This window comes from Physella acuta, unplaced genomic scaffold (assembly GCF_028476545.2).
Source record: "Physella acuta isolate Inbredline_101_S28 unplaced genomic scaffold, ASM2847654v3 ptg000855l, whole genome shotgun sequence".
NCBI classification, from domain to species: domain Eukaryota; kingdom Metazoa; phylum Mollusca; class Gastropoda; family Physidae; genus Physella; species Physella acuta.
Window position 1 is genome coordinate 1 of NW_026732372.1, and position 15364 is coordinate 15364.

Genomic DNA, 15364 nt, shown 5'->3' on the forward strand with positions numbered 1-15364 from the left:
CAGGGGCGTAGCGAGGGGGGTGCGGACCGCACCCGGTGACACCATTTAGGGGGGGTGACACCAAGGCAAAAAAATAGCAAAATATATAGAGAAAAATTATAATTCCACTTAATTAAGTGATTAATTCGAGTGTTAAATAGTCTTTTAAGAGGTACAAATCTAAAGGTTTGAGGGAGGGGGGTGCAAATCGAAAGTTTGAGAGGGGAGGGGGATGCAAATCGAAAATTGAAAGTTTGTCCCCGGGAAGGGTCGTAACGCCTCTGGGGGCGGGGGGTGACACCATTAAGTGCTGCACCGGGTAACACCCGACCTCGCTACGCGACTGGGTTTAGGCCAGGGGTGGACTGGCTGTGTCCAAGAGGACAGGGAATCTATGAATGGGCCTTCAACCACTGATTGAAATTTTTATTGTGCATTCCCCCTCCCCATCATAGCCTGATTAAACTCCTTGGCATGAAAGAATGGTAAAATACCAACAATTTTATTTTTAAATCAACTCCAATAGTACTATATGGGGGCCCATCGGGATTTTTTACTGGGGGCCCACCTCGATTTTTCCAGGCAGACCTGGTTTAGAGCTTGTGTGAAGTACCATCGAATGGTTGGGGCACTGGTGCAAAGTTGTTTTGACAAGTTGTTTTTACAAATACGCCAAATGTTTTGACAAGTACACCAGTTGTTTTGACAAGTTGTTTTTACAAATACGCCAAATGTTTTGACAAGTACACCAGTTGTTTTGACAAGTTGTTTTTACAAATACGCCAAATGTTTTGACAAGTACACCAGTTGTTTTGACAAGTTGTTTTTACAAATACGCCAAATGTTTTGACAAGTACACCAGTTGTTTTGACAAGTTGTTTTTACAAATACGCCAAATGTTTTGACGAGTACACCAGTTGTTTTTGACAAGTTGTTTTTACAAATACGCCAAATGTTTTGACAAGTACACCAGTTGTTTTGACAAGTTGTTTTTACAAATACGCCAAATGTTTTGACAAGTACACCAGTTGTTTTGACAAGTTGTTTTTACAAATACGCCAAATGTTTTGACAAGTACACCAGTTGTTTTGACAAGTTGTTTTTACAAATACGCCAAACGTTTTGACAAGTACACCAGTTGTTTTGACAAGTTGTTTTTACAAATACGCCAAATGTTTTGACAAGTACACCAGTTGTTTTGACAAGTTGTTTTTACAAATACGCCAAAATGTTTTGACAAGTACACCAGTTGTTTTGACAAGTTGTTTTTACAAATACGCCAAATGTTTTGACAAGTACACCAGTTGTTTTGACAAGTTGTTTTTTACAAATACGCCAAATGTTTTGACAAGTACACCAGTTGTTTTGACAAGTTGTTTTTACAAATACGCCAAATGTTTTGACAAGTACACCAGTTGTTTTGACAAGTTGTTTTTACAAATACGCCAAATGTTTTGACAAGTACACCAGTTGTTTTGACAAGTTGTTTTTACAAATACGCCAAATGTTTTGACAAGTACACCAGATGTTTTGACAAGTTGTTTTTACAAATACGCCAAATGTTTTGACAAGTACACCAGTTGTTTTGACAAGTTGTTTTTACAAATACGCCAAATGTTTTGACAAGTACACCAGTTGTTTTGACAAGTTGTTTTTACAAATACGCCAAATGTTTTGACAAGTACACCAGTTGTTTTGACAAGTTGTTTTTACAAATACGCCAAATGTTTTGACAAGTACACCAGTTGTTTTGACAAGTTGTTTTTACAAATACGCCAAATGTTTTGACAAGTACACCAGTTGTTTTGACAAGTTGTTTTTACAAATACGCCAAATGTTTTGACAAGTACACCAGTTGTTTTGACAAGTTGTTTTTACAAATACGCCAAATGTTTTGACAAGTACACCAGTTGTTTTGACAAGTTGTTTTTACAAATACGCCAAATGTTTTGACAAGTACACCAGTTGTTTTGACAAGTTGTTTTTACAAATACGCCAAATGTTTTGACAAGTACACCAGTTGTTTTGACAAGTTGTTTTTACAAATACGCCAAATGTTTTGACAAGTACACCAGTTGTTTTGACAAGTTGTTTTTACAAATACGCCAAATGTTTTGACAAGTACACCAGTTGTTTTGACAAGTTGTTTTTACAAATACGCCAAATGTTTTGACAAGTACACCAGATGTTTTGACAAGTTGTTTTTACAAATACGCCAAATGTTTTGACAAGTACACCAGTTGTTTTGACAAGTTGTTTTTACAAATACGCCAAATGTTTTGACAAGTACACCAGTTGTTTTGACAAGTTGTTTTTTACAAATACGCCAAATGTTTTGACAAGTACTCCAATTGTTGTTTTTTTACAAGTACACCAGTTATTGTGGTTGTTAAAAGGTAACCATTCTACTTCATTTACCCCATTATCGTCGGGTTAGAAAGGGTTAATTTATGCGGATTCAAGCTTGCCATCTTTCTCTGTCTTGTACCGTTATTTATAATTTGATTTGTTTTGTTGAGTTTTTCTTGTCATCTCTTTTACTCCGTATTTTTATTTTGCTTTTTTTTAGATATAAATAATCGATATATTTTAGCAAACTGGGATTTAAATAGCTTTTGTTTCGACATAGTGTCACAACATCTTGACGCCGCATCAAAGCCGGTTGGTGTTCGAAGACTCTTCCCAAACCAGCTGCTACACCTACACCCCAGCGGAGCAGTTTAAAACCTTTCGCTATGGCCTACCTCAACGCCGTGAACCTGCACGCGCTTCCGGTGAACAACCAATCGCGATCGCCCGAGCCGGCGTCCGTCGTTTTCTGCCACGGCCCGGAGTGGACGTGGCGCTACCAGAGAAACCAGAAGCAGGACCGTCTGGACAACCGCTTCATGTACCAGGACCAGGGGCCCCCCATGTACCGCCTGCTGGGCCCCCCACTTCACGGTGCATTCTTTGCCCCCCGAAGACGGACTTCCACACGCAGACGCAATCGTTCCATTTCGAGCCGTCTGCTGATGTTTACCCCAGTTACAAGTAAGTACCTACTTTAGTAATGTCACTACCTACTTAAGTAATGTAACTACCTACTTTACTAATGTGAGAACCTACTTTAGTATTGTAACTACCTCTTTCAGTAATCTAAATACCTACTTTAGTAACGAAACTATCTACTATAGTAATGTATTGCCCTACTTTAGTAATGTAAGGCCTTACTTTAGTAATCTAACCATCTACTTTATTAATATAAATACCTACGTTAGTAATGTAAAGCCCTACTTTAGTACCGTAACTACCTACTTAAGTAATGTAAGGCCCTACTTTAGTAATGTAACAACCAACTTCAGTAATGTAACTACTTTAGTAATGTAACTACCTACTTAAGTAATGTAACAACCAACTTCAGTAATGTAACTACTTTAGTAATGTAACTACCTACTTTACTAATGTGAGAACTTACTTTAGTAATATAAGTACCTTCTTTAATAATGTAAATACCTACTTTAGTAAAATACGTGCCGTTTAATTCGTCGAATGGGAGGTGGAAATGTCCATTGTGATCGAAGCAGTTAAATGTGCCACCCTTTGCCAGCTTGGAATAGTTCATCAGGTCTAACAGTGTTTCTTTCAGCATCAACGTCTACCATTATCCGCCCGCACCCCCGAAAATGTCAAGTGCATCCCTAGGAATTTTCAAATGCCCCCCTTCACCCCCCTCCCCGAAGAAATGTCTGAAAGAAACTCTGATGTCTATGGGCTACTATGTATAGAACTGACCTCACGATCCCCTTCATATGCCGAGGTCTAATAAACTGGTGAACTCTACTTCAACTGCCCTATTGATCCCCAAGAGTACCTTTACTTTTGCTATCATGTCTATGCATATCCAGCCAATCCTGAATGTCGTCTAGATAAAGTAGTAGTACTTTAGGGATGAAGGGACGGAGTGGTCTACTTTAGGGATGAAGCCAACGACTTTTTTGTCGGGAAAACATCGAAGACTTGTATGTCTTTAATATTACAATAAAAACGATGTTTTATTAATGACAAAGAGAGAACTGAGATTTTTTTCTTGTTTCCAGAAACGGGAACGCGATCTTCCCACCCGGCGCCCCACCCGCCCAGACGGCTATGTTTGACGGTCTCAGATCTAGCCCTGGGCGAGACATTGTAAGAATTTGTTTTGTTTTCTTCTTCTCCACCAAAGTAAAAAAATAATATGTAATCTCATGTCACCATTACAGCTGTCATAGGGCTGGTAAGTAGGTCACCAACCAGTTCTACGGCTCAATAAAACCTGCATGAGCCATAGAACTGGTTGGTTACCTACTTACCAGCCCTATTATCACGACCTGACTGTAGCGTTATGAAGGGATATAGAGAACACACTTTCATTTGTTAACACGGAATCTTGTGATTTATGCTCACAACAGTCATAACTGTAGCTTTAATACGATGACGTAGTATTTTTGGAAAAACTACTTATATTAAACTTAATGCCACTTTTCGTTATGTACCCTTTTGTAAAATGTCATTATGTAATGTCATCATGTATTGTGTCATGTCAACTGTTGACTTGTCATGACAGCGGACGGCCACGACTGACATGGCCAATCAGAGAGGTGACAGTTACCTGGCCTGGGACAAGTACCGTTACCTACCTGGTCCGCCATCTGAGACACAGATCTACAGGCAGCTGTAGTTTACCTGGGGTGTACAGGTGAGGGGTGTGTGAAGGTGTGGGGTGTGTGAGGGTTGTGTGAAGGTGGGGGTTGTGTGAAGGTGTGGGGTTGTGTGAAGCTAGAGGTTGTGAGGTCGGGGAGTGTGAGGGTGAGGAGTGTGTGAAGGTGTGGGGTGTGTGAGGGTGGGGTGTGTGAAGGTGGGGGGGGTGTGTGAAGGTGGGCATTGTGTAAAAGTGGGGGTTGTGTGAAGGTGGGGGTTGTGTGAAGGTGTGGGTTGTGTGTAAAGGTTAGGGTTGTGTGAAGGTGGGAGGTGTGTAAAGGTGGGGGTTGTGTGAAGGTGGGGTTGTGTGAAGATGGGGTTGTGTGAAGGTGGGGGTTGTGTGTGAAGGTGGGGTTGTGTGCAGGTGGGAGGTGTGTAAAGGTGGGGGTTGTGTGAAGGTGGGGTTGTGTGAAGGTGGGGGTTGTGTGTGAAGGTGGGGGTTGTGTGAAGGTGTGGGTTGTGTGAAGGTGTGGGTTGTGTGTGAAGGTGGGGTTGTGTGCAGGTGTGGGTTGTGTGTGAAGGTGGGGTTGTGTGAAGGTGGGGGTTGTGTGTGAAGGTGGGGGTTGTGTGAAGGTGGGGGTTGTGTGAAGGTGTGGGTTGTGTGTGAAGGTGGGGGTTGTGTGAAGGTGGGGGATGTGTGAAGGTGGGGGTTGTGTGAAGGTGGGGGATGTGTGAAGGTGGGGTTGTGTGAAGGTGGGGGTTGTGTGAAGGTGGGGTTGTGTGAAGGTGGGGGTTGTGTGAAGGTGGGGGTTGAGCCTTAAGGTGGGGTTGTGTGAAGGTGGGGGTTGAGCCTTAAGGTGGGGTTGTGTGAAGGTGGGGGTTGAGCCTTAAGGTGGGGTTGTGTGAAGGTGGGGGTTGTGTAAAGGTGGGGGTTGTGTGAAGGTGGGGTTGTGTGAAGGTGGGGTTGTGTGAAGGTGGGGGTTGTGTGAAGGTGGGGGTTGAGCCTAAAGGTGGGGGTTGTGTGAGGGTTGTTGAAGGTTGTGTAAAGGTGGGGGTTGTGTGAAGGTGGGTTTGTGTGAAGGTGGGGGTTGAGCCTAAAGGTGGGGGTTGTGTGAGGGTTGTTGAAGGTTGTGTAAAGGGTAGGGATCGATACTAAATTAACACAGTAAAAAAAATTAACTATCTTTTAGGACAAATAGATAGTCTAAGTCAAGAGTTCAAATATTTAAATATGCTTTAGAACATATATATATATATATATATATATATATATATATATATATATATATATATATATAACTTGTATAAATATAACTTTGTCTTATTTTTTAGCATCAGCTTTTGAATCATCCAGTTCTACAAACAACATACTGAACCAAACCATACGACTGAAGATCATTCAGCGCTGTAAAAACGTTGACAACATTCACCGACTGAACGATACTTTGATGTTTTGTTATCACGACAGCTTATTCATTGTATTGTATAACAGATGTTAATAAAATGCTACTAAACAAAGTATCAGTGTCTAGCCTTTATTTGTTATACCTTATACACATTGCATTACTTGTGTCGTTTGTATTGATGGAGCTGTTTGATACCTTTATAATACTTCTGTGGTATTACAAGAACTAGTCCATTGAAACCATACAACTAACACTAAATATTAAATACTTAAAACACCATACTAATGGAAATAGTTTAAATTTTTTAAATGGCTAACATACAAATAGTAAAGCACGATATAGGGAATATATATATATATATATATATATATATATATATATATATATATATATATATATATATATATATATATATATATATATGACTCACACTTTTTATTTTGCACTTGTCAAGAAAATACAACTCTCCTTAAAACTAAAATGTTTGTAGTGGTGATGGCCCCTCCCCTATTTCCCTGCAAGCTGCGCCCAGTGTGCATTTCAGGGGAGATTTTCGAAGGGGGCGGACACTTGGTTAAAGTATGTATTTCTTATTTAAATTATGTTTTCCATTTCGTCCTTGATGATTGGAGGGGGGGGGGCGGTGGACGTGCTTCGAGGGATGAGGGGGTGGGCAGTCCCCCCCCCCCCCCCCCTTCCTCGAAAAGATACCTGATAGAAACTCTGGGTAAGCCTAAGTTGTAATATTTCATGAAGGATATGTGCATGTTTTAAATTCCACTAATTATATACGCCATGAATGAACACACCGACAATATATTTATGCATACATAAAAAAACTTGATGAATGCTATCTGTATTGCCATGGGCAATCACACATTAATAAAATCATTCTATACGGTTCAGTTAATGGTAACTAGCAATAAAATGTTTTACTTGTAAATCTTCCGACCGGCAATAGGTTACATGCCGATGGATTTTGAACTCTGACCATGTCTGTGGGAGGGAAGGGGAGGCAGCTTAGCACTGAAAGGTTCATGACATCAACATGGGACGGCAATGAGGTGCGGCTAAGCTTTGTACTAACGACACACGTCATTACACACAGCTAACTTAAAACCATTCATAGGGTTTGGCTAACTACCACGGTTCATTAACTGATATGCACACAATCACAAGAAAATATTCCCTGTGTCTTTTAACTTTACAATCGAAATAATTTAATGGTATGACTCAATGATTAGAAATTATGGTGACAAGTATATGAGGGATTAAAACTGTGGCTACCCATGCTAAGACATGCTGGGAAGAAAATTAATCTACTGGTATCCCCATTAATTAAGTTATAAGTAGTCTATATTACTCTATTATTCTGATGAGAAAATGGATATGTCCAGTGGCGTAGCGAGGTCGGGTGTCACCCGGTGCGGCACTTAATGGTGTCACCCCCAGAGGCGTAGCGACCCTTCCCGGGGACAAACTTTCAAATTATCGATTTGCACCCCCCCCCTCAAACTTTCGATTTGCACCCCCTCAAACTTTCGATTTGCACCCCCCCCCCCCTCAAGTTTTTCTCTATATATTTTGCTATTTTTTGCCTTGGTGTAACCCCCCCCCTAAATGGTGTCATCCGGTGCGGTCCGCACCCCCCGCCCCACCCCCCCCCCCTCGCTACGCCCCTGGATATGTCAATAGAGATTTTATCATCCGAAAATCAGATGATGATTGGTGTGTGTTTTGTTGATTTTGAATGTTGACGTGTTCGTTGATGTTGCTGAAATGGGTTTTGAACTTGCGTCAAGGCAACCTTAACTAGTTTTATTGCTTATATTGGTAGTATGGTAGTACATCTAGTTACTATATATATATATATATATATATATATATATATATATATATATATATATATATGTGTATATATATATATATATATATATATATATATATATATATATATATATATATATATATATATATATGTATATATATATATATATATATATATATATATGTATATATATATATATATATATATATATATATATATATTTATAGCATATATATATAGCATATATATATAGTTACATGTTACACTTTCTTGCAATGAAAGCAGATTTCAAATGTGCTTTCATTATTATTTGATGAAAGCTCTTTCTTTTTTATTTCTTGTTTTATCGTTATTCTTCAACCACTAAAAAACATTATCTAATTTTGACGTGTATGTCAGTGCGACAATAACACTATATTTTGATACAAGAAATACATTGCTTTAAATCTAGAGACCCTATTCTGTGATGTGTTGGCTTATGTAGGTTTACCTTACTATAAAAAATTAAACATACAAGTTTTTTATTTGTCTTTTGTTACATGAGAGGCATCCAACATTAAACGAATAAATGTTCAATTTTGTAATCTAAAAATGATTTGGAATATTGACTAGGTATAACATTTTTTTTTATTATCGATCTTATACAAATTTGGTCTCACGATTTCCGTTTTTCTGAAGGGCTTTAATTACCAATCAGGTTCGATAACTCTGGGTCAGAACAACCAGTTAAAAAAAAAAAAAAAAAAAAAGATTTTACGAACCATTGCACATCAATCTCAAATTGTTAGCACGAATTGAAAATAAACGGAAGTCCAAAAATTCAAGGGATGCAACTCTTATGTATAACGATAATATAAACAAAAGTGTATGCCATAAAAAAATCAATTGTTGGGGAATTTGTTAGATCGGCTATCAATACATTTATTAACATCTATTTGTAAGGGTCACTAGCCCGTACACTAAAACTAATAACTTTAAATGACACTTATTTGTTGAATGTTTTAGTGGGGAAACGTGTGCTCGTTGGTTTAAGAATTAAAGTTAGAATCTGTTATTGACTAAGTGATTAGCAGAGTTTCTTCCAGGCATCTCATCGAACGAAATGAAATGTATAGAGAAAACATTCTTTTACCAGTGTCCGCCCCCCCTTGTCCGGAAAATGTTGACCTCCACCGCCCCCCCCCCCCCCGAAAATATCAACTGCCCTCTTTCCCCCCCCCCCCCCCCCCCCCCGCCCCCGCAGAAAAAAGTCTGGAAGAAACACTGATGATTAGTCTAAGACCTAAGTGAAGTCTGAGTGTTATGATTCATAAAGAAGTAGGAGTAAGCTAAGATAGATCTCTCTATACTCTATAGGCCAGCTTATAAGATTCTAATGATAGGCTTCTACTATACTATGACATCTAAACTACGAATAAAACTACTAATTAGTAACGAATGTTTGTGTACTTTTACTATGGTTTGTGTTGGACAGGTTCAGGACTGTAGTCAGGATTAATATAAGAATCGGGACAAGGGTTAGGGTCGGGGTAGCGATGGCAGTGAAAGTTCGATTCGATACGTCACAATGTGTTTCTTTCTGACAAGACCTGATTGTGTTAAGGAAATCCCCTCTAATGCTAAATATATTAAATCTTTACAATGAAGAACGAAGAAGAAGTAGAAGATTAGCAACCCATATTGTTTTACTTAAATCCTGACTAGTAACGCTAGACATCCTTAACCAGTAAAATGATAGCAATGTGTAAAAACGTCAGTACATTCCAAATTTTTTTTTTACCAAGTAGATCTTTGTGTTGCCCAATAGATTTGTGATCGTTTCTAAGATCAATCTTGTTTGCTTATTGACCATTCCCACCCCCCACCCCCTTCCCGCCTACTTTCCTAATTGTTCTGGATAATAAGTGTAACTTAAGTCTCACATTATTTAACAGTGAAACATTTTGTTCCGTTGTATAGCTACTTATTAATATAAACACTCCATATTTTTTATCTTCTTTGTAAACATTCGTTTTGACAAAGCTTTAGATTAATTTATTTTTGTTTCGATAATCTAACTTTATTAACAGAAATCTTTTTTTTTAAATAACTATAATTTATATAGGTCGTTATTTTGGTTAACTTTAGAACTAAATTGTATGTTTTATTTCTAACATTGACGATTAACGAAGTAGGAAAACGTTACTGTAATTGTGTCATCTTGTTGAATCTTCACATTTCTATATCACTGTCTTACCGCAAACTTTCCCCATGACCGACATATTTACAACTTTTTAATTCCCCCACCCAAAGCGGCGAAATAAAAATGTTTATTTACTGATTACTCGTGATATTTTCCAAAGAATATAAAAGTATAACGGATATCGATAATTAAAAAGAACCGAAACAAACAATTTTTAAAAAACAAACTTAGCGATGGAGAGAGTTGAAGCGTCGACATGCGAGAATCCAAAATTCCCAAACTGGATGTGGCGATACAACCGCAACAAACGTCTGGCGAGATTCGAACCTTGGTTCACCAGGTCAGTCCTTGTTTCTTCTATCTCTGTGTGGTTTCGTGAACACGTGTGCTAAGTTAAGTTGTGTGTGTGCTATTAAAAGTTGGTGTGTAAAAGTTTGTCATCAATGTACACATGTACATAAGTAAGCGGCATATGTGCTGTTGAAAGGTGGTGTTTGAAAGTTGTTATTAATGTAGACATGTGCTAAATTAAGTTTTACATATGCTGTGTGTTGTGTTTTTAGTGTGTGTATAAACAATGCAAAGTTTAACATGTTCCTAAAAAAGTTGGTGTGATGTTGCCTGTAAGAAAGAATGATGTGAGAGTTTGTGGCATTTAATGTCCCGCAGTAGCGGTGGGTTATACGAAGGTGATGGATACCAATGGTATCAATACTTTCTAGAGAACGGTGTGGTTGGACGAGAGAGCGCTTGATTGCTAACTCGGAAGTCCCGAGTTTGGACCCCCGGGCAGAGGAGGCTCGTTAGCAGGGGACAGCAACCAATGTAGGAGAGAAAACTCTAAAATTCAGAAAGAAAAACAGACTGAAATTGGGATCAACGGGCCATTTGGCACATGATAAATTGTGTTGGAAGAAATCTTCTATAGTATACAATTAAGAAGAAGAAGAAAATTACCTATTACTGGTAATATCATACAATTAAGAACGAAGAAGAAGAAGAAAATTACCTACAATTGCTGGTGATAGCATACAATTAAGAACGAAGAAGAAAATCACCTACAATTGCTTATATTATAGAGTTGAGGATTATCCATGATATTCGTCAAACTACCCTTCTCCCACTGTACCTCCCCCCCCCCCCCCCTCCCCCCAACCGCCACTGCTTGTAAGCGTAGCTTGAGCAAAGTCCGTTCATTCGTAGCGTGTGTATGATGTAGACTATTTGTATTGATGTATCTAGATGCCTAATCACTTTACTATACTACCTGTGAGTTTGTTTGTTTTTTATAATACTTTTTCCCTTTCCCAACAGATCCGAAAGATGGCCGCCACAGTACCGCAACATGGGTCTGCACGACGACTTCCGGTTCCACCCCGTGGGGCCAAACGAAGAGTCGAGACCTTTCGTTTATTTGGCTGCGAACTACGCTCACGACTTGGTCAACGAGCGTGAAACCGGATACGGGAACGGCGCGCTGGGTTTCACCCCCGGCCCGGCACCGCCCAGGTAAATACGACTTCTACATGCGTGTGCGTGAGGCGTGTTGATTGAAGTTTTATGACAGATTTTAAAATGCCTTGACCTCATACTAGCGGTAGAGCGCTAGACTGCTAACCCGAGAGTCTCGAGTTCGAATTCAGGTTCACGTCAGTACAACGTCCCTGAGTCCATCCAGTTTTGATGGGTACCTAGCTCATGTTAGGGTATGTAAAAGCGGCTAGGCATAGCGCTGAGCACACTATCCCTTCAAATGCGGAGGTTACAGAAACAGGTGAACTCTACTTTACTTGCCCCAATGACCGTTCTACCGAACCTCATACCATAGTAATTAATTAAAGTTCAAATAAACGTGAGGAAAATAAATACAGATTTATTTCCGACTGAGGCTTTCGATTTGTAAATAAATCTACATCCAATCACATAGTAAACATTATAACTTTTCACCCAGTAAACTTTAACTGACTCCTTCACCCTACCCTACAGGTTAGTCCTGTACGATGTCCAGAACCCCTACCCCCGGGATGAGCTGTACAAGGTCAACGAGATCCACGACATCTCCCCCGGGATGTCTCTGCTGGACAACACCAACCTGCCCAAACCTGAGTCCGACCACACCACCACGCCACTCAACCCCAGGTCAGTATGGCTTGTTATTTGTTGTTGTTTTTGTTACTGTTGTTGTTGTTGCTGCTGTTGTTGGTGTTGTTGTTGTTGTTGTTGTTGTTGCTGCTGTTGTTGTTGTTGTTGTTGCTGTTGTTGTTGTTGCTGCTGCTGTTGTTGTTGTTGTTGCTGCTGTTGTTGTTGTTGCTGCTTCTGTTGTTGTTGTTGTTGTTGTTGTTGTTGTTGTTGAAGCTGCTGTTGTTGTTGTTGCTGTTGCTGTTTTTGTTTTTGTTGCTGTTGTTGCTGCTGCTGCTGCTGTTGTTGTTGTTGTTGCTGTTGTTGTTGTTGTTGTTGCTGTTGTTGTTGTTGTCTTCAGATTTTAAAATATTTTTTATGTTGTTTTGTCGATTTAGTTGCCCCTTTTTTTAGGGACATTTTCTTCCTTAATAAAAAGCCGATTCCATTTATCAGGTGGCTATTTCATCCGAATTCAGCTTTAGTGTATTTGATAAACCACAGTTGTCAGTTTTTCCTTTTGAGAAAAATGAGATTTTGTGTTTGAAATCCCTTGCTGTTCCGTTATGGGATGATTTTAAAATCTTAAATATTGAGGCGATCGCGGTGGTTTTACGCTTTTATATTGTTATACATGATATACACAAATACTACATGAATATGGCACTAACTCAAAACATTCGAAAAGTGGACATTTGTGGTTTTCATTTTTATAGTAAGCTTCAATGTGTTATATTGTTACACCACAAATTAGTTATCATTAATACTTTGTATAATGATAAAATGAGCGCTAAAGTGTAACATTGTTACACTTCAAAATAAGCTCAATGGGTGTCATTGTTACACTATATAAAGAGCTCTATATGTGTTAGATTGTTACACTATAATATGAACTGTTACATTTTTACATTATAAAATGTGCTCTAACGCCGTACATTGTTATACAATAAAAATAGCTCTATGTGTGTTACAGTGTTACACTATAAAGTGAGCTAATAAAAATGATATAACATGTTACATTGTTACACTATAAAAGTGCTCTAAGTGCCTTACATTGTCACCCCCCACCAGACAATACCTTGAGAGGACCCTGGGACAGTCCATGGAGTACCCGGGCACGTTCCCCCACTTCAACGCCCCCTCTATGGCCATGTCGGGCCGCATGTGCAACACGAAGAAGTGCGGCTACCTCGACCCCCTGGAGCACTGGACGGCTGGGTACAAGAAGAGGGAAATTGCCATCGCCATCCAAAACGCTATAGAAACCAAAACGTGAGTTGGGTCTTCTGAAAGTACCGGCAGGCAGTATCGAGTCTTGTACAGATAAGCCCCGCTACTAATGCAGAAAGTACACGCGCGAAAAGTTAAGCCCCGTTGCGTTTTTTGACAGCTCCAATTTAAAGCACGCACGCACCTTGGGGGTTGGGGTTAGGGTTGTAGTTAAAGGTACCAAAAAAACAGACCTTTTCATGCTAATTAATAATAAAATTTCCCAATTTCACCCTCTTCAATAAAATCTAAAAGCACAAGTTTCGTATCTTTATTTATACCCTTTTTTTTTTTGGTGGCGGGGGTTTTCGTTTTTGTTTATAATTTTCAACGGAAATAATGTTACTTAGGTTTCTATTAGGATTAAAGCAATTTCGATATCAGTTGTATGGTTACTTTCAGGATTTGCATGAAGATACCAGGTTATCTATCCTAGTAGGATTTGAATTAGGCAATGATCTCATTAGCGGTTAGGATTAGGCTTAGGTTAGAGATACGGGACGTGAAAAAATATTACAGTGCTGGTTATGATTTGTATTAGGATGCAGGCTATATCCAGAGTTTCTTCTAGGCATCTCTTCGGGGGGGGGGGGGGGGGGGGGGAAACAAAGCCCCCCCCCCCCGAAATTTTTTTACCGCCCCCCCCCCCCCCCCCGAACGAAATGAATTTTATATAATTTATATAGAAAATATATACTTTTAACAGTGTCCGCCCCCCCCCCCCCCGAAGAAAGTTTACCGCCCCCCCCCCCCGAAGATTTCAAGTGCCCCCCCCCCCCGGAGAAAAAAGTCTGGAAGAAACACTGGCTATTTTCATTATTAGCTCAATGTTTAACGGTTAGGGTCAGGCTTAGGGTAGAGATACATATTCCATACACTAAGGTGAAATATGCACTTCCCTATTATACCAAGCTCTTGGTTATGTGTCATTTGTCCGCGTCTATTGAATGGCGTCTCTAGCAGTCATAAACTCAGCCAACACCATGTTTTATTTAGAACACTTCGCTTTAAGTTTGTTGTTTTTTTGGGTTTTTTTAATCAAATTTCTTGATTTAAAATGATTTTTTCCCGATCTTATCGCAGTCGCCTGCCGCCGATTGTACTGAATGCTTGTGAGTTCGAAAACAACCCAGCACCTGCGTGTGAAAGCATGAAGCCAACCTACAACATCACGGGCGCACGGCAATGCGTCATGGCTGCCAGGAAAATTTACTAAACTGTAGGTGAACTTTAGGAAACAGCTTGTACTGCCAAAACGGCAATGTTGGACGTTTAAAAATAGCCTGCACTGAAAAAATAATTTGTCTTCGAAAATTTGTCTTCAATTTTTTTTAAATTTAATTTAATTACATTTTTAATTTATTGAATTTAGATTGCTAATAAATGTCAAAACATGTTAAACATTTTTAAAAATGAGCCTCGTAAGTTGACGTTAATTCATCCAAATTAAAACCATTTTGATACATCTTTTTATATCTTAAGTATACAACACGGTAAAAACCTCTAGAAAACTTCTTTTAAAATTATAAGATGAACTATGTATTTCGCACAGAAAACCATTTTTAATATCTTAATATAGGTTTCTTAAATGGAGTAGAACGTTTTGTTTTTAATTAATTGTTACATTTGTGGTATATATATATATATATATATATATATATATATATATATATATATATATATATATATATATATATATATATATACCAATATCATATAGTATATGTGTTTTATATAAATGTTTTGTTTACAAATTATGAGAAATATTAAACATCTTTAACATCTTTTTGTGGTTATAGTTATTTATTCCATTGTAAGTTATTTTCATTTTGTGTAAATATACAAGTTAACTGTTGTTATAATTGTATGTATTAGATGTAAACAACTACAAACAAAATAAATACTAAAACTTACCTAAGCTTA

General features: G+C 38.7%; 2 protein-coding genes across 3 annotated transcripts; both read left to right on the forward strand.

Moving 5' to 3' along the window:
• The first annotated feature begins 2587 nt into the window (after nt 1–2587).
• On the forward strand, nt 2588–6159 carry LOC131952168 (uncharacterized). Its single transcript, XM_059314721.1, has 4 exons — nt 2588–3012; nt 4059–4146; nt 4565–4696; nt 5971–6159. The coding sequence occupies exons 1-4, from the start codon at nt 2715–2717 to the stop codon at nt 5981–5983; spliced, it is 531 nt and encodes a 176-aa protein (XP_059170704.1). The 5' UTR covers nt 2588–2714; the 3' UTR covers nt 5984–6159.
• A 2526-nt stretch (nt 6160–8685) lies between these two features.
• Nucleotides 8686–15029, forward strand: LOC131952167 (uncharacterized). 2 transcript variants are annotated; one of them, XM_059314720.1, is made up of 6 exons: nt 8686–8737; nt 10215–10394; nt 11369–11563; nt 12041–12193; nt 13244–13444; nt 14525–15029. In XM_059314720.1, the coding sequence occupies exons 2-6, from the start codon at nt 10288–10290 to the stop codon at nt 14655–14657; spliced, it is 789 nt and encodes a 262-aa protein (XP_059170703.1). In that variant the 5' UTR covers nt 8686–8737; nt 10215–10287; the 3' UTR covers nt 14658–15029. The 2 variants fall into 2 exon arrangements, with proteins under 2 accessions (XP_059170703.1, XP_059170702.1); XM_059314719.1 differs by having other exon boundaries at nt 8708–8809.
• Nucleotides 15030–15364: the final 335 nt, after the last annotated feature.